Below are 19,731 nucleotides of genomic sequence, written 5' to 3' on the forward strand. Positions count from 1 at the left end.
CCTCACATCTCACCCTCACTGCAAAACAGTCTATTCTTCCCCTATTTCCTGCCTTGAGTCTCTCCTCCCTGCTCCCTTTCCCCTTCCCTTCCCCCTCCCCCTCCCCCTCCACTTAGGTGTAACACTGCTCTCCCTTTTTATATCCTCCCTATAATAAAAGATTTCTTATCCTTCCTTAGGGAGGGCTGGTGATGGTCACAATTAAGCAATAAAATAAATCAATGTATTTTATTGCAATAACAAAATATGCATTGGTGTCTCATAATGATTGCACTTCCTGTGGTGTTGACCTTTGACAGCATGTGCAGACAAGTTAAAAAAAAAAAAAAAAAGTGGTGGACTGATTTCTATGTTCCTTACCAGGAAATCAGAAATCAGACTTGAAAAATACAGAAGGGCGCAGCACTAAGATGCCAAAGATAAACCTTACGCTATGGAAGATTCCATACAATTTTAGAGGGATTAATATACTGTTACTGGATCAGTTTGAAAAGGAAAAAAAAATCCTTATCTTTCATCAATGGAAACATTTCAAAAATGTATACCTGACTCACTTATGTCAGGTTGGTTTCTTCATGACCTCATCCAGTTCATCCAATTATAAAGCAATATTTTTAAGAAAGAAAAATGAGGGTGCTAATATATTTGGACCTATTGATCAAGATAACTGCTATTATCTGGCAAAAAGATTATTTGGCGCTTAGCGAAGGTTTGAGCTCTCTAGGTGCTCTTCTTTTATTTCTTTTTACCTTCAATAACTTTTCAGAACATGAATGAATACAGTACTCCAATGGATGAAACAAAAAGACTGAAACAAATAATTATTTAAAAATTAAATTGGGCTTTAAGCCTTTATTTATATATGTTGTTACACATATAAATTTGTCCTCTGCAATTTAACCCATCCCTGGGGGGCAGTCGGCAGCCATTTTGTGGCGCCTGGGGAGCAGTTCAGGGTTAAGCTACTTGCTCAACATCCCACAGTGATGGGCCAGGTCTTTAGACCTTGGATTTTAAAAGGCCCATGTTATGCTAAATGGACTTTTCAGTGCTTTAAACATCATAAAGTACTATTTAAGCTTCATACACATGCCCAAAGTGTTTTTTTCATTGATTCCCTCAATCATTAGTTAGAGGGTGATTTGCTCCTTTCTTACTGCAGGGTGAGCCCAAACACCTCACTCCAATTTGATGACGCGTTCCCACTTTGATGACGAATTTGACGCGGCACTGAGCTGGAGAAGCCACGCCTCCAAGAAGCTCTCTGCCGTGATTGACATGTAAACAGACGCCCCCACGAAGGTGAACATTTCAGCGTCCTTCGCGCAGTGCTATGTATGTATTTTCTACAGTCTATGTATGTACCGGTGAACGCTCCGCCCCCACGCTCTGTCCCATGTTTATAAAGCAGCATGAGCTCGGCTACGGAGTGGGTGGGAGGAGGGCGGACTGTCCTCTGGCCCTACGTCACCGTGCGGGGAGGAGGAACAGTGTACCGTCTATAGACACGCCCACTCGTGAATATGCATAAGTAGGCCGCAAATCAGCCTGTTTGTGTAGAGTTGGTCAGAAAGTGACTTTTCAGAGGCTAAAACTCTGGAAAACAGGCGAGTATATATCGCAATATTTTTTTTCGCACGATCGATTATCGATGTGCTCACGCTAAGTATCGTTTTATCATTATTTTTTTTAATTAAAATAAATAAATAAATAAAATTTTATAACCTTTTCTGCTTTTTCATTAAAATGTGCAGGTAGGTCTTCACAGAAATTTTGTCACTGTTTGTTGAAGGAACCAATATATTGTTTACTGGAATATTGCACTATACTGGTGTCACTGGTAAGAAAGACCCTATTTTTTGTTTACAGAAAGCACTATTGGAGATACTTATTTTTATTGTCTTTCAGAGATATAAAATAAAAAAATTATTTTTTCACTTAATCTTTTTTTTCTTGTTATGTCATAGATTATCGTAGATTGATTTCTGACCAATATATTGATAATCGCAGTATCGTCATATTGTGAGATAATCGTTATCATGAGCTTTGTATCGTGTATCGTATCGTATCGTATCGTATCGTGAGGTACCCAGAGGTTCCCACTCCTACCTCAAATACTATGTTTTTGGGCTTCTTAGAACTAATGGAGATGAGTGAAAAATAGCATGACATGGGACCTTTAAAGAGATGTTTTTCTCTCCTCTTACCTCTGACGTAGAGATTAGCTGGAGTTGAATAGCGTGTCCCATCGCTGTTGGTAGCAACACACTCATACTTCCCCTGGTCGGACTCCTCACTCATCTCTATCTGGAGAGCACCTGGAAGAAGAGATAGATGGAAAGAAAGAGTGGAAAATAGAGAGAAAGACGAAAGTCAAGCAGAAAAAAAAGAAAAGAAGAAAAAGCAATTACACAGCACAAAAGAGCCCAATAGGTAACTAAGCATAAACACGTCGAAAAAAATAATAAATGATAACAATAGACAGAGTAAATGAGTCTGGAGGGAGTTTTCAGCAAAAAACAAGCTGAGCTCTTCATGAGGAATAAACTCCAGAGGGAGTCGACATTAACGGGTTTCTACTGCCGGCAACAGTCTGCCCAAAACAAGGGGCAGATTCCTGATTTAAAAAAAAAAAAAAAAAAAAAAAATCTAAAAGTTCTAATACAAAACTTACAAAAATGAAGAAACGCATCTTCATGCAAGACAGAACCAAACAGACCAAGCAGCCAAAACATGAAGAAGTCCAGTCACAAATACAATATTTGGAAAAAAAGAAGAAGAAGAAAAAAAAACATTGCTGAAAATTGAATTATAGTTATAACAAAAGGCAACTTTCAAATATCAAAGTGACAAAGATAATTGATCCCAAATCCTTTCAGATCCACTCATGGGATCAGTAGAGTGATGTCAGTATAAAACGCACCCAGTAAGGAGGTAAAGACATTAACCAACCTCCTACTAGGCCAACAGATTAAAAAAAGGAACGACATACGCAAAGCCTTGGGAAGGGACCGATGCTTTCTCGTTCCCTGAAAACAGAAAAACTGTCAAAAAATGTCAACCAGAGATACTGTCTGGATGGTGAGTTGAGGCAAAAAAGCGCCCATAAAAACTTTATCAAAAAAGTGGTTGTTTGGGGCTTTTTATTGATGATGAGAGAAAATAGAGAAAGAGATGGTACTGGTTATGTAGGTGTGGTACAGTGGGTGCAAACGTTTCTTTTTTTTTAATGCAAATCAGAACACTGATGTTTGACAGTGTGGTTCTGAGTCTTCACCATCTGGACTTTCCAGACTGTGTGAATAACAGCTGGGAGGGAAAAACCAAAAATGGGAGATTTACTGGGCAAAATCTAGACAAGGTAGAGGAGGGTCGTCAAGATCTGGTCAAAACCCACCCCAAAAAGTAAAAAATGTAAATAAAAAAGAGAAAAAAATTGGATTAATTAAAAAAGGTAAAAAGTGAAGATGCTCTGTCCTCCCTAAGCAACTTTGCAAAACAAATAAATAAACCAAGCTTCTGAACAATCATGCTTTAGGTTTAAAACAAACTCAATGTATAAAGTTAGATGATGTTACAAAATGAGAAACACAAACACAAAATGAGAGGGGGAAAAAAACCTCAAGTATTTCTGAGTTAATGGCTGAGATGGAAAAATAAAAGGATGAAGAAGCTGAAATATGGAAGCAGATAGAGGAGAGTCTCAGTATAATGAATTATGTGCTTAACTCCAGATCCTCCTCTTGCACCTACTGTCAGTCTGAGGCAGCTGGATGAGTATTAGCAATATGGCCGAGTCTTGAATCTTACACCGACCACATCACATATTCATTTACCCACCCAGACCTGTCTATCAGATCTGTAGTAAGTACCAAGGGTTGAAAAAGGAGCCAGGCAAAAGAGTCATGTCGGTCCTCCCAGCAGTCTTACCTCGTATGGGCGTGCCACCTGAGTGGGCAATGAATGCACGAGATTAGAGAAGGAGAAGAAGAAGAAAATGTTAGTGCCACAGAAGGAGAAGGAGGTACGGGAGAGAGGGACTGGGGGAGGTAACTTGGCAAGGAAAAGGAATCAAATTAGAGCGAAAGATTCAAAATATAGATCCTGAGAGTAAAAAGGAGTAAGGGTATTTAAAAAAAAAAAAAGACAGAATAAGCCTGAGAAGAGAAAAACTGATTTTAGAAAGAGTGACAGACAGTGGCAGAGCATTAAGGAGATGGGATTATTGATTGACTTCATTGACTTGCAGCAGGTGAAGATGTGTCTGGAGGAGTGTAGACTAGTGGTGTCTGCGCTGCAGTCATCACGCTCTCCTAAGGTGGACTAGTATAGACTACCACTACACTAACTGTCTTCAGTCCTCAAGCATGCTGGCATTGGATCAGAGAGAATCTGAATCCTGAAAGCTGCATAAACTGTACCTGCAGAAAAGTGAATATTTTTTATACGCGAGTGAAATATGTCGGAGGTTAAAGCGATCTTCAGTGACTCGCGGGAAGTCACATCAATGATTTCATTGCTCTCAAACAGCTGGGCCAATTACAGTGACGCCTGATAACAGCGGCTCAAAGGATGGCAAGAGGCTTCTTCAGGAAAATGGTATTATTGTATTTGTGTGGGTGAACACGGCACACATGAAAGTCTGCAGCCAAACAGATGGTGCTGCAAGATTTTACTTATCTTTGCAAAAACAATTAGAGACGCACTAAAAACAGTGGATAAAACTGTTTAAATGTCTTACTACTCCTTCTTTTACATCCACACTGATAAAAGGACACTTAACTAATTCTGAATGTTAAACAAACTAGGAGTACTACATTGATTAATGTCTGTTTTTAAAGGTTGTTTTTTCGAAAATAATGACATGTTTCACGTTGCCTAGACTTAAAAACACGATATAAACACCTACTTATTACTCAATCAATCAACAAGACTGTACACACTCATATGATGCAAAGTCATCTATCATTAGTAATCTATTAATTTTACACAATGTTTTCACTCATAATGAGGCTGGCATGTGCATGTACGCACACACATACACCTGACTGCAAAGACTGGCTCGTTTTATGCCTTGTCAGATTTAAATATTGACACATTTAACGGATTTAGGATTTTATCTAGAACATGCAAGATGTGAGTCAACAGCCTTGCTCTATAGGCTCATGTGCCAAACAGACTGCAACTGTGTGATAATTTAGTTTTTAAGATCAGGGAACCGTTAGAATACTCTGTGTTCAAGTACTTTCAACAGAAAAACTACAGACTATTCGGCACAAATATTTGTCCTTTTGAAAAAATGGAAACACTGGTGTTTTTAATTCAAAAAACCTAAAGTCTCCCAATTCGGGATGTACAATATTACCTTTTTGCCAAAATCTAATTAGTCAATTTTGTCCAACACTAAATGTCCAAGTTCAGATATTAACCGATATCAATATATACTGTACCTCCCCACGAATCTGATTTTAGGTCATATTTGAAACAAGTTAAGCTTTCTTTTAATGAGAAGCATGTATTTGACAAATTACATCTACAAACGAGTAACAAAAGAATCATACATTCTTTCATCTAGACAATATATCAGAACCAGAATCAGAATGCTTTATTTGCCAGGTACAGTTTAGAACAATACGAGGAATTTGACTCGGTAGTTGCAGCGAAAGAATACACATCAACACACCGGAGAAGCCATTTCCGGCGCCCAATAAGACCATGAGCGCCTGTATAATTTCTGTACACCACATGACACATTAATAACTGTGAAAAGATTGTATCCTTTCATTCACAGTGATTATCAGTTGCATTGGGTCAAACTGACTGTGGGTGGAGAGTTACTCCTTTGCTTAAGTTTACCAAAAATATTAGCCAAATGGGACACCTATTTATTTCTATTATTGAACAGAATAAGACACATTGGCCATGATTACGCAATGGTTTTTAATTCGGAATTAGTTATTCCAAATTAAATCATTGGGAATTAAAGTGTTCTGCTTCGTGTTTACATGGAATTAGTAATTCCCGAACTGACGTTTACATTGAAAACCGGTTTAGTCGGCTTTATTTACTTCCGCTTTAGGTCTGGGGGTTGGGAAGGCTCTGATTGGACAGGGGGCGTACATGACGTATCACGTCTATCGGGAGAAACACACAACAAACCTTTTATTGTCAGCTGTATAAGACCACACAAGAACTGTTTTGAAGCAGCAGCTGGACAATAACACACTTTGGTCCACAGAGCGGAAGAGAGATAGGAGCTAATCACCGGTAAATAAAGCCCAGTAAAACTCTGGGAAACAATAACCAGGAATAAATATTATCTCCCTGGTAAAGACAGTAGCTCTAACAACTGGTAAAATGATAAACTGGTGATATTACAGCCTGTGAATGCAGTACGGGAACGCATTTACTCTGCCTATGGGTCCTAGTGCCTGCTGTCCGGTGAAGCCTGTTCTGTTTACCGAGGTCCGTGTGTGTTTAATAAGTCCGTGTAAGTCTGCATGTTTATGCCTTCGTCCATCCACTCTTTTCATTATATCCATGTCTTTTAAGGCTCTTATTAAATAGTCTCGGCTGAAGTCCGGGCCAACGCCATCTTGGATTATGGCATCACCAGCGCGTCATCGCCACAAGTCGCGCAAGCGCAAAAACGATCCAAATTAACTTAAAGTGGCTTTAACCAAGTGTTTACAAGAAAGAGGAATTATCTAATTCGGAATTAAAATCGGAATAAACTAGCCACTTAATTCAGATTTAAGTTGAATTCAAAATTAAATTAGCATTAGGAATTAAATGTTTACAAGGTCAGGTTAAGGAATTAACTTTTATTCCACTTTAAAGAGGAATAAACAGTAGTGAGAACCATACAGTCTAATAAAGCATAAAATATTGATGCCTTCAAGTGACTTGCCAGCACATAAAACAGTGCCTGGCCAAAAAAAGGTCAAACACTCCAATATTTCATTGGGCCACCTTTAGTTTTGATTATAAGACCTTCACTGTGATAGATTTCAGATTAACCTCACTGATAAATGTTTTTTCTTAAGGCTACAAATCTGTTTAGTTTCAATCCCTTGAGTTCCTTTTGCTATATCTGTCAAATAAAGCCCTGCGTTCTACTGTTTTTTTTTTTCCTAAAATTTGATTTCACCAAATGTTTAAGTGATTGGCGATCACAATCATTCAAGATTTATTTCCTGTCTACAGTCTTTCCACGAATTCTGAACCTCTTTTTCATAGTTTCATCAATCTCTTTAGATGTTTCCTCTGTTTGAAGCATGCCAATAATAATTATACCCTTCTGAAACAGATAAACATATTTTCACGACCACAGGATGTATCTTTCCACAGGCTTGTTAAACAAATAACAAGCTATTCACTGCATTGGCGAGGCTTAAATAACCTGTTGCCAGCTGAAACATAATCAGTAAATTCCATGAGAGGCTACTTTCTATTTGCTTAGTTAAATCCACGTGGTGGCATTTTTTTTTTGGCCTGCTAGTGTATGAAATAGCCTTTACTGAATCTGATCAATTGAATTTAGATGCAGTAAAGGACAAAAAGCATACACTTGGGAAAAGGAATGATGATAATAATAGGATACAATATGTATCTAATTTCATTTAATGGAAGCATTGCACTCATTCTTTGCACAGCATCAGAGTCACATACACATGCAACAATAAACATATTTAAAAAATAATCTAAATGAAGCTATGAATTGAATTGAATCAAAAAGTTACAGCTGAAACTAAAGCCTTTTGATTCTTTCCACAAGTTTTCATTTACTCTAATTACATTATCTGCTCTGAACAGAAAAAGATAAACAGCGCAAAGGTACAAAAACATCTGTTTGCTTTTATAACCAAACATGTTATTCATTTAATAGTTTAAATAGATTTAACTAACCCGATTTACAGCACAGATAAGCAAAATGTGTTGAGGAGTGGATTTTTATTCATTCCTAAATCTCCACCAACGCAAAGTTGGAACATTGCTTCAAACTAAAGCAACTGGCTTTAGTGGTTTTTCAATGCCTACATTTTTTTTCCCCCAGTATTGTTGGAAAAACCGATACCGATGTCAACCGATATAACGCGTTATGGCTAATATCGGTGGGCCGATAATATCGCTCTTCTCTAGTCCTAAGGTTTCTCGAGTTTTTACATTGAAATGTTTAAACAACGATACAAGAGGTTTCGATTTGCAAATACATTGTTCATTCCCAGTGACGTGCAGTCAGGGTAGGCAAGGTAGGCAGTGCCTACCCAACCCTAGTGCTCACGGTACGTCACTGTTCATTCCTAAATCTCTGCCAACGCAAAGTTAGAGCATTGCTTTAAACTGAAGCAACTGGCTTTAGTGGTTCATACCAACCAATACCTACACCGAACAAAAGCACTCTGTACTCTGTACATCTAAAAATCTAACACCCTGTTCTTCATTGATCTCCTCACTCTGGCTTCTCTGTATTCAGATCTAACAGCTTTCCAGAGCTGACGACTGATGCCTTATTGACTGGTAACTGTATACAGCAGCGTGTACAAAGTAGGTGGGGAATGAATGAGAAAGTGAATGAGTGAGTAGGTGGGGGGGGGGGGGGGGGGGAAAGAGTAAGCGAGTAAGTGAAGGAGTGGAAATGATAAATAGGTGAGTGTGAGGACAGAGTTATCATTGCTTGGGTGTGGGAAGGCTGCAGGTGCACAGGTGAGGGTGAGTCCGTCTACGTCTACAGTGAGGTGTGTGTGTGTGTGTGTGTGTTTTAGAGAGAGAGAGAGTGCATGTGTGCTGCATGTTCATGCGTCATAAACCTTCAAAACAGCATCTGCCTGCGTGTGTGTGTGTGTGTGTGTGTGTAATTCCTCTACTTCATGGTACAGCCACAATTTATTATTTTTATTTTTTTGTTTTGCTTGTTTTTTGTTTTGCTCCCAAGTTCACAGTGTTGTATGTAAATGTTAGTAAAATGCATGCCATGCATTTTAATAACACCGGCATTGTTGCAAAAGTAGTTGAGCAGTAGTAACAATAGTAGCAACATTAGTGAGAAATATAGAAAAGAGGGCAGTGAGGGTGTGGGCCTCAGAACAGAAGCACTTACCAAAGGACTCTGTGGTTAAAAAGATACAAAGAGAAAAGAAACAGCATAGAAATGGTATTACAATCAAGCCTTTTGGTTACACAGAGGAGATGACTACGTATAAACAACTAAAAAAAAAAAGAAGGACTGGAAATTCCCCGTCCAAAATGTTACAAATACTAGATATCTACGTAGACCTTAAACTTTAAACAATCCTGCTATTAATGACACATTAAAATGTTTAACTTGTACCTAAAACACATTTTTAATACTAAAAAAACAAAAGAAAAAAATATGTTTTTAAACGTAATAAAATGTTTAGGTAGTGCATACAGGGAGTTTTAGCAGTGCGTAGGGGGATTAAGCCATATAATCATAAAACAATGGGGGCAGAAACAAAGAGGTTGTTTAAGTTAGTGTTCACTCACAACAAAGGGGTGGGTCAAAGTTGGTCCCTGGAACCAAAAAGGTCTGCAGAGGAAGGGGTTTTTTTTGGAAACACTACTGTGGCTATAGACGCACCATAAATTGGTGGATGTGACTCTTGCAAAATGTCATTCTTTTTAACAACAAAACAAGAACCGTAAACAATCCTTGAGGGTCAACTTCACACCAGCAAGGGCATCACTTTTCAGCAAATTTAGAAAAAAAAAAACAAGGTTATTTGATTGTTTAGTCACAGCAGTGAGCAACACTAGTGAGGCAATTCCTTTAATACATGCCACCATCACCATCAGCATGGACGATTTGCTTAGATTTATTATAACTATGTATTAAACAACAACTTCTCTATGAAAAAAAGTCACATCTCTTATAAAGAATGATCCAATTGGTTGGGATGGTGATCTGTACAGGAAGTCCTCCGTTAGTTTGGAGTAAAGTTCGGAGTTCACGTCAGCCTTGAAGAGTTTAGTGGGATTCACAGTTAACAGCTGAACGGTACAGCCAGAACCACAGAACAGGAAGAATGAAAGAGCAGCAACAAAGATAGGAACAGGGGCAAGAGCTGCAGCAACTTCAGGAGCAATTGGGTTTGGGGAGATAACTGAGACATTGAGGGATGGACCACAGCAAAGAAGGAGGAAAACCTCTCAAAGAGGCACCAGAAGCTGGGATTCAAAATCAAAATAACAGGAAATAGATGCAATAATTACCTGAGCGCAGCTGCTTGATTCGTCCATTGTTATTGGATGTATTGACAGGAAGGAAATCTTTGAACCAGGTAATTTCTGGGTCAGGGTTGCCACTTGCTGCACAGAGCATAGTGGCGGTTCGAGAACGCTCCACCACTTTCAGCTGGGGACCCATATCAATGGTGGGAAACCCAGAGGGAAGCTGGTCCTCTGCAAAGTAAAAAAAACACATGGTCTGTTAGACAGGGTTGGGCTCAATTACATATTTCATATTTCAAATATGACTACGGTGACCAGCCTTTTTTACAACTAAAACTACAAATATTGTTTTATTTTTTCCCCTGAAAGGCAATTACAAATACCTTTTCAAGTACGTTCAAATTGAATTAATCACAATTATTGAGCCTAAAAATTGTGTTAGCTTTCCATTAGCATCTCTTATGATAACAAGTCAGTTTTGACCCATGTGTTAAATTAGCTGTAAAATACAGAAATAAAGTATTATCTATCATCTAATCAGTTTCTCATCTCTTGGTTACCTTGTTGGGCATCCTAATCAATGAAAATATTGATATTAATATTTTTGGTGTGGTTGTCTGAGCCTTTTTCCATTTCAATTTTACCAGACAGGTCGTGGGAAAAGTTGATCTGAAACATATTTTATTGATTAACTACATGTATGTAAGCCATTTTTGCATTTAATTCAATTGTAATTGACAGTTCTTATATATTTTCAGGCTAATTGGAATTACAAAGTCAATTATCTGAACTCAATTACGATAACGACAATTCAAATGAGGTTATAAATGGAATTAATGATCATTCATGCAAATGCAGTAATAATTGACCCCAACCCCGTATAGAGATGACTACAACTCAATCCCCTACATTTAAATGTTACAAAAAGCATCAGACAAAACTATGCTAAAGACTGGTTTCAGTTGAAGTGGAAACATCTTGTAAGTGATTCTGATTCTGGTAAGTCAGCCTTGAGGTGAGAAAAGAGATTTCTTGAAAATTCCATTTGTCAAGTCCAATAGAATGAGTAATATTTCATTCTTCCTGACAAAGGTCAAATCTTTAGTGAACTGCTCCTTAGATATAAACTGGCTGAAAATGAATACTCTGCGTTGTCCCTGTTGTACACGCTGTTCTCTGGCTTTTCACTCACTGCATGAAATCAAATACGTAGAAGGGTTTGATGATGAGAATCTCCACTGGGACTCACACCCATTTGGGACGGAAAATCAGACGTAAACTCATTGATATTGAAGGCAATTAAATCAAGCATAGAGAGCAATTTCACTGTGATAGAGAAAATCAAAGGCGAGGGGGGGGTGTAGCTTTATCTCACTAAAGAGCGAAGATGTAAAAAAGGGGAGGGGACAAAGCTGCGAGGGGCGAAGGATCAAAGGATGCCAAACTGAGTCAAACTCAAAATCCATCACCAGTTTTATGAAAACAAATTCTTGACTTTGTGTAAGGGCTGCACTTTGAAAGTGAGAGATAAAATGACAGCTTCATGAGTCATCCATAATAAAGTGGATAAAAACAGACGCTGCGAGGTGATAAAAGTCAGATGAGCAAGTGTATCTACAGTGTGTTTGCACTGTATTTGATCTGGCAGTCTATTTTAATCCCCCTTCTTCTTCTTCTTCTTCTTCTGCTGCTGCTGCTGCTTCTTCTTCTTCTTCTTCATCATTTTTTTAAAACCCAGCATCCCTTGTGACTTTATCCTTCTCAACCACACGGCACCTCATTAACAGGAAATCCTAGCGCTGAACCTCGCCAAGGAGATGCTAATTCTGGTACCAGCCCATCGAACCATTGCCGATGGGTCGTGAGACACTGGCTTCACGAGTGCGTGTGTGGCCTTTTAACAGCTCTGGTTTCAATCAATCATGACGCCTGACAAATGGAAACAAGGACATAATAAACCAGGAGAACAAGAGAAGTAGGTGTTTGTGCGTGAGCATATGTGTGTCTCTCTGTGTGTGTGTGTGTGTGTCAAAAGACACGAAAGTGTAGAAGCAATGAAAGAAAATATGCAAAGTTTATAGAGAAAGGATGAAACAAACTAAGACAAAAAAAGAGCAACCAAGAGGAACAAAAAGGAAGGGACGGCGCAAATGAGAAAGAGACACTGAGATAAATGAAGAAACAGAGAGCGAGAGCAAGAACACAAAGGAACCATACAGCATAACAATCCTTATTCTCTCTGCTTTCATTATGCAAAGGCTTACTTCAAAGTCAGCCCCTCATAGGCAGGAATAATGCATTCTATTTCATCTACCTGGGGTGGGACACTGCACACAAGATGCACTGCACAGTTACTTAGTGTAGCGACTTCTCAAGAACGTGTGAGGAAAAGAACTAAAGACCCGTATCAGCTCTTGCTAGCACACACTGTTTCCCTTCAATGCACAAGTTCCGATATCACTTGAACAATACAGAAAGGCTGATGATCACAATTGCACATGCATGTACTCTCACACACACTGATTACTTTTTACTTCAACATCAACACACTTACTCAAAACCCTAAGCCGTTAAAAGGCGTAAAACTTGGGGAATGTAAAACCATCTGGAAATGGGAAATGTTATCAAATTTAAAAAAGGCTGAAAGATTAAAAATAAGTTTTTACTCAACAGCAGTACATACAGTTAACACAAAAAGATGCTCATGCTATGAGAGATTGTGCAAAAACAGAATGTGATGACTGTGTGTGACTATTTATTTAGTGTGTTGTCATTTTATGGTACTTTTATGAACACTTTTCACTGAAGGGATGACATTTTAATTTCATTGTCATTGTTTTACAATGACAATGAAGATATGCTATCGGTCAGTGTTGTTGCTTTGGTCCAATTTTGCATTGTATTTTTGCAATAAAATAGTATAATCATCAGTGGACACTAAGGGATGTCGTTGCCTCTGGCTTTATAAATATTTCAACCATTGACAATCACAGTCATTTAATGGAAGCTAACATTTCAATTAGGCTGGTTCTAATCCTGAGTAATTAAGCCGACTGACCCAAACATGGGAAGGTTCTGTCAGAGCGACATTAAGTCAGTCAGTCAGTGGAGCCGTGTCTTCAGAGAGCACAAGGCTGACTGAGTGTGCGTGTGCGTGTGTGTGTGTGTGTGTGCGCGTGTACACAGTGCTTGACATTTGACTGATGGTCTATTGGGGACTATTATCTGCTCCCAGGTGGTCTGTCATTCATCTGCAACACACAATGACTTCTCAGAGAAACAGAAAGAGGCCTAATCACTGCATGAAGACTATAAACGCCTTAGATTGGGGATGAATGTGTGCTGATGCCTGTCTGTGCTTGAGAAGATTCAAAAGACGGAGAAGAAGAAGAAGAAGGAAGGATTGAATTGGATTTTCCCCTCTAAAGAAGCTGGCAAATCAAAAACAGATGCAGATGCAAATAAAGACAACTGAACATCCGGCATGCGTGAACACGGACAGGCAGAAAAAAAAAAGACAACCATGTGAGAGGGAACATTTTAGATGGATGGAGCAGAACAGCAATGAAGAGTGGTCTGATGTGAATAATTTAGAAGTTGCTGTGTAGAGGACCTATAAGTGTGTGCGTGCGTGTGTGTGTGTGTGTGTGTGTGTGTGTGTGTGTGTGTGTGTGTGGAAACAGATGGAACAAGAAGCAAATGTGTAGAAAAAGAATGAAATGACAAAAAAAGAACAGTAGAGAACTAGAGAGTTTAGGAAACACAGGCAGAAAAGTGACGTGCAAGAAGAGAAAAGTGCAAACTTTGTTTTTACCCCAAGAGGGACCAGAGGGAGGAGAGGAAGAGAGAGAGAAGCGGTGACAGAGAGACGGAGGAACAATAGGCTGAGCATCCGTTTTCCAATGAGCATACTGTAAAGGCAAGCGATGTGATTATCCACACTTGAGCAACTTTGCTCACTAAGACACTCAAGAGCTTCAAAATACCGGTACATAATGTTCTCCTAATGGACTCCACTAACACTAACATTACTATCTGCATTAATGGACTTCTGCTAACACCAGACCTTCAACAGCAATACGTCCAGACTCACACTTGCACGGCCATACTTATCTAAAGAGACATCCGTCTCCAATTCTCCAATTTCCTCCGCCTAATAACCACTAAATAATAAAGTGAGGGGAAAATATTAAAAAAAATGTTTGTCTGTCTTAAAAATAGCTCAATAGCACAATTGTGTACATGAATGAGTCTAAAATCAACACAATGTAACTTTAAAGAACAATCAACACAATGACACTTTATTTTGCTTTAAACTTGCCCATAACACTTTACTTGAAGTTTTATACATAGGGCTGTCATTACACTGTCATTAGTATGAATAAGGTGTCATAAAGGCTGTCATTAAGCTAAATTATGACACCTTTGGAGCTGGCATTTTTTGGGTTAGGTGGATGGATCTAGTGGGGTTAGGTAGGGTTATGGTAAGGGTTAAGAATGAGGGTTCAGGGTTAGGATAATGAAGGTTGAGGATAAGGGTACCAAACGACACTTAATGACAGCCTTCATGACATATTATTCATGCTAATGACACGTGTCATGTCATAATAATGACAGTGTAATGTCCGCCTTTATGTATAAAACTTCAAATAAAGTGTGCAAAATTCTAATTAGCCATATTGTACAAATGAATATTCATTGCGTAAGAATGAACGCATAGATGTATTGTTACAGTGGGTTTTGGGATACGTCAAACAATAATACTTCACAAGTGGCTCAACTAAATAATATAATCAATAATCAATAATATAATATACTCAGAGATTTCAAACAATTTTCAGAAATGTTAATAAAAAAAAAAAAGCCAGAAAAGTCTACATTAAATGGATTTAGTTTATATAGCTGTCATGCAAGGCCCTAGTGAACCACTGGGAGCAACTTAGGGTTTAGTGTCTTGCTCAAGGACACTTCGACACGTATAGACTGGGATCGAACCCCCAACTTTTCGATCAGAAAGCAACCCCTCTACCACCTGAAGCACGGTCGTCTTCAAATAATCTTAAAATCTGAATAACAAACTAACACACACAAAATGTTGTAGGGCTAGGCAAGGATCGCATACATGATATGATTATCCCATTCTAGGTTAAATTACATTCATTAGCTTTAAAGGAGCAGTCTGCAACTCTTATAAAAGTGACTGTTATGTCATATTTGCTAAAGCTGTCACTATGTAACGACAACTTTACATGAAACTAGTAGTTTGTGTGAAAAAAAAACAGACTCATTGAGTCCCCCCTGCTGCTCCTGCAGCCTTTGGCAGATTGACCAAGCAAAAAAAAAACAATCAGAACCAGGATTGTGTTTGATGGACTGTCTGACAGCTGTTGCTCACAGGCCCCGCCCCTTTCCAGGGGCTGTAGCGCCGTCTTTTTTATAGTGTATGGTCCGGAGGAGTAGAAGATGGAATTAGTGACTTTTCTGCTTGAAAGGTAATTACTGCTGCTTGATTTACATTATGTTTGATTTGTAATTGTTACACTAGAACTCTGTGGTGGATGTGTTGTTAATGTGCACGCAGCAGCCTCCGTGGGGGCTGCTGTAAGTGCCACGTGTTGTTGCTGCTGCTGCTGAGATGTGTGCACATAGAGAGAAAGAAGCGCTGCAGCTTGTTAGCTCCTCTGAGGGAGGGACTTTGGAATGTTTGGAGACAGGGCAAGAGAGCAGCGGGGAGGGGGAGAGAGGGATCTGAAAGTCGCAGACTACACCTTTAACACAGAGCTCGTACGCTATGGTAACACTGGGTAAAACAAGACCCGAGGTAGGTATGCCGCAGTAGATTTCAAGCTGTGCTGTTCATGTTAATTTGAAATGTTGTCATGGTAATTTTTACTTAAACATGCACCTCGTGTGTGTATATGCGTGCTGGGCACTGCTTTGTGTCATACATTAATTACCTGTTACAAACTGATAAATGCATTTAAAAAATTATGTGCTATCCCAATTTGCTCACGTGTTGGCACCGACCTCGTAAAACGCTGAGTCTGGTCGTGGCAGTAATCTCTCCGGCTGAATTTGAGGCATGACACTCATAAATTGCCTCGTCTCTGGGGGTCCTCAGTGGCTGAATCCTTAGGACTGAACCAGATCCATCGTCAAACTCTATTACCTGTTAGTGGAACAATAAAGGAAGGCAGAACAGATCAATACTCCAATTTTGGATCTAATTACATAATGGCTGAAAGAAGTTTCTAATAGTTAGGTTTGCTTTATGGTGAAACTCAAAATGGAAGAGGCCTCTTAGATGCATGATGAAACACCTTTAAAGTAAACTTTGAGAAAGTCCAGTGGCTTTTTATCCAAAAAAGTTTCCTGATCTGGAGAATTGAGAACTTGGACAGCTGCTGTTTCCTCATGGTTTTTTTTTTTGCCAAGCAGCCAACAAAATTTTAATTATTCAAGCTTTTACACATTGTGCTTAAAGCAACGTCACAATCTTTGGGAGCAGGGGCCTCATTTATAAACACTGCAAACGTACAAAACAAAGCGTACGCCACTTATAAGCAACGTTTGGGACTTGAAAAAACAAACCTGGCGAGATAATGTGTGCACCTCCACGGCAGCTCTGACCCTGCTGTACGCACAAAATCATGAGAAACGGGAAACTCCGCCCCCAACAGGAAAAGGACGAAATTAAAGACAGCTCTGTGAAATTGATACCTTTGTGAGAAATAATCGAACATTGCACATTTCACACATATCATATATGAAGGATATATTTGCAAAAACCAAGGAGGAAAAATTATACTGACACCCCGGGGAGTAAGTGACATGTGCGCGCCTACAAATACAGTTTTATATTATTAATAATAATAAGAATAATAAGAATAATAATTAAAATCACATGATCATTGCGCAAAACTGCTGATCAATTGACTGCAACACCTGTGGCTGTTATAAAAACGAACGCGCACACAATGCGTAAAGACACACTGAGGCTTATCTGCAGTGACGTGCAGTCAGGGTAGGCAAGGTAGGCAGTGCATACCCAAGGGTGAATTGATATTTTGATAATTTGTTTTAATTATAATATAATTATAATATAGTTATAAATTGTTTATTTTTCAGTTTCTGATCGCCTACATTACCTATAAGTTTGAAGGTGTCAGCATTTTGTGCTTTTCAGAGCCCAAATGACTAAACATCACTATTTCGTGGTACGGCAAAGACACTGCACAGTCTCACTCCGCTGTAAGGCAGGAGGAGGCCACGCCCCCTCCAAAAAGCACATTGCTGCTCTGCCTCTGTTCCATAGCATGTTTTTATGTGTTTGCGCATGTGCAGTCAGTTTCCCAAGATGAAAACCATTTACGTCCAAAGGCAGCTCTCTACGCTGCCTTTGGATGTAAACGTGCTATGCTAAATGCTATACGTAAGTTTACAGTGCATTAGTGAATTGATACAGAGTGACCGCTGCTGCTACGTTCTCTAGCGAGTGGGCGAGATAATGCTACAGTCCTCTGAGGGAGGGACTTTGGAAAGTTTGGAAGCAGGGCAAGAGAGCAGCGGGGAGGGAGGTGGAGAGAGAAGGATCTGAGTTGCGGACTGCACCTTTAAGGGCGTTCACCTGACCTTTTATAGGCACCGTATGGGCGGAGCAAGGCGTTTCCTCACGTGTGACAACAGGCATGGGACGAGCGTGCACCATCGTTTGACAGTTTTTTTGAGTATGTAGTGCCTGGTTTTTAGCGTACTCCAGCTGTAGTGATCTTACCTAGGCACAGTTTTATAAATGTGGCCCCAGACTTTTTTGATCTACTGAGAAAATCTGTACCCAATTGAAATGTTATATGTTTCTCACAAGAGATACTAAAAATGTGAATACAGTCATATAAAGAAAGAAAGAAAGACACAATAAAATGACAGTATTTGTAATGGGTCTTTCAGTGTATGATCTACTATTGGGTCATTCTTTGAAACAGCTCCTAAATAACTTTCATACAAACAGTCTAATAAAAGGCTTCTAATGACTAAAATCCATAAAACATTAATTCCAACTGACAGGCAAAGCGATGAGAAATTTCAAGTGGATAAATGGGTTCGATACGGTCAGGATTAGATATATAAAATATCTCCCCAAAGAGTTTTAATAACAACCAGATTGATGCAAAAAATGAACTTCAACCTGGGAGGAAATTGCAGTTATTAAAATGGAAAACGACCCTCTTCTGCTTGGGGTGAGAAAGACTAGGCAATAGCACATTTGCTTTTACATCTCCATCTCTGAGTTGACTTGAGAAGGGTGAACTAAATCAAAGAGCACAGCCTGTGGGGAGCTAATAAGGCAGATCATATAAAAAAAAAACCTCATATGGTGTAGCCTATGGCATCATCTGACATATAAAAGTGTAGGAGCAGGTAGCGCCGCACACACCATGACTGGACAAACATTACGTTGGAGATGAAAGAAGGAAAAAGCATCCATCCATATCCAAAAGGCTTAACACTTTTTAGTAAAATTCAATATATTAAATACATAAATACAGATATTTTTGAAGCAATACATTTCAAAAGACTTTACATTATAGCAATCAGTGAGCAACAATAAACTGCAAAACAACACTGTTCACCAAATGTGAGGCTCCTAAAGCAGTTAGTATGATTAGTAAGATATCTAAAGATTCTCATATTAATCCAACCTCAAAAAACAAAACAAAAAAGCAACCCCATATCAGATACTAAGTAATGTTTTGAATTGATGCCAAAAAAGTTTTTAGATAAATTATTTAGTAATTTTGGGGGCTGTACTTACTTTCTTGCTGATATTTCAAAAGTCAGATGATTGTCACTTCCATCCGATGTGTATACATTAAGGATCATAGTCAGGCTTTTCTTAGCTTGTCAGAAAGTCATTAAAGATGACCTGAGCTAGTTTAGAGAGGCGCTTGCTCTCACTACATATCTGGCACTTTCTATGGCCTTCTAAAGAAATTGAAAGAATATAATAGCAAAGGTCAGAGTCTCATCTTCACTGTCAAAAATTCAGTTATTACACTCAGGCCAGCATGTACGTATTACAGTTTTATCAGCAAAACACTATTATGAAAGTATTAAACAAACAAAAAAGAAAGACAAGGAGAGCTGAGCTTACTAAGTGTAATAATTAAGAATATTGTTTTAAAAAAACTGAATTTGAAAGGAAAGAACAGGTTGCAACAAGCTGACAAAGAATATTAAATTATTCTCTTTAATTCAAACAAGATAAAGTTCCCACACTGTTAGCGTAGCTTGACAGGTCTACAGATGAAGGTCCTTCAAACACCCCAATAAAATCACTGACTAAAGACTATAAAGACATTTATTGTTCTTATGTGACCTCAAAATTAGTCAATTACTCTGTAACTTGTGTGTTTACTTCCTAATAAAGTGTAAAAGTTAGGTAGTGGCTTTGCTTTTTCCCTTTCGGCTTTTAAATGTCACCATTTTCCTTTTGCTTAGACGAAAAAAAAGGAAAAAAAAAGAAGAGAAAACATTAACATT

General features: G+C 38.7%; 1 protein-coding gene across 35 annotated transcripts in view; it reads right to left on the reverse strand.

The window, feature by feature from the left end:
- Positions 1-19,731, reverse strand: part of ptprdb (protein tyrosine phosphatase receptor type Db) — a 222,565-nt gene that overhangs the window by 50,695 nt on the left and 152,139 nt on the right. For 14 of the 35 annotated variants that reach the window (XM_028450429.1, XM_028450300.1, XM_028450439.1 and 11 more), the window contains 5 exons: positions 16,219-16,360; positions 10,234-10,422; positions 9,101-9,109; positions 3,931-3,948; positions 2,208-2,318 (listed from right to left, as the gene is read on the reverse strand). In XM_028450429.1, coding sequence (XP_028306230.1) covers positions 2,208-2,318; positions 3,931-3,948; positions 9,101-9,109; positions 10,234-10,422; positions 16,219-16,360 — 469 coding nt within the window. The remainder of the gene's footprint in view (positions 1-2,207; positions 2,319-3,930; positions 3,949-9,100; positions 9,110-10,233; positions 10,423-16,218; positions 16,361-19,731) is intronic. The other 21 variants (XM_028450399.1, XM_028450344.1, XM_028450447.1 and 18 more) reach the window with 3 other exon arrangements.

Source organism: Gouania willdenowi, chromosome 1 (genome assembly GCF_900634775.1).
Source record: "Gouania willdenowi chromosome 1, fGouWil2.1, whole genome shotgun sequence".
Taxonomy (NCBI): domain Eukaryota; kingdom Metazoa; phylum Chordata; class Actinopteri; order Blenniiformes; family Gobiesocidae; genus Gouania; species Gouania willdenowi.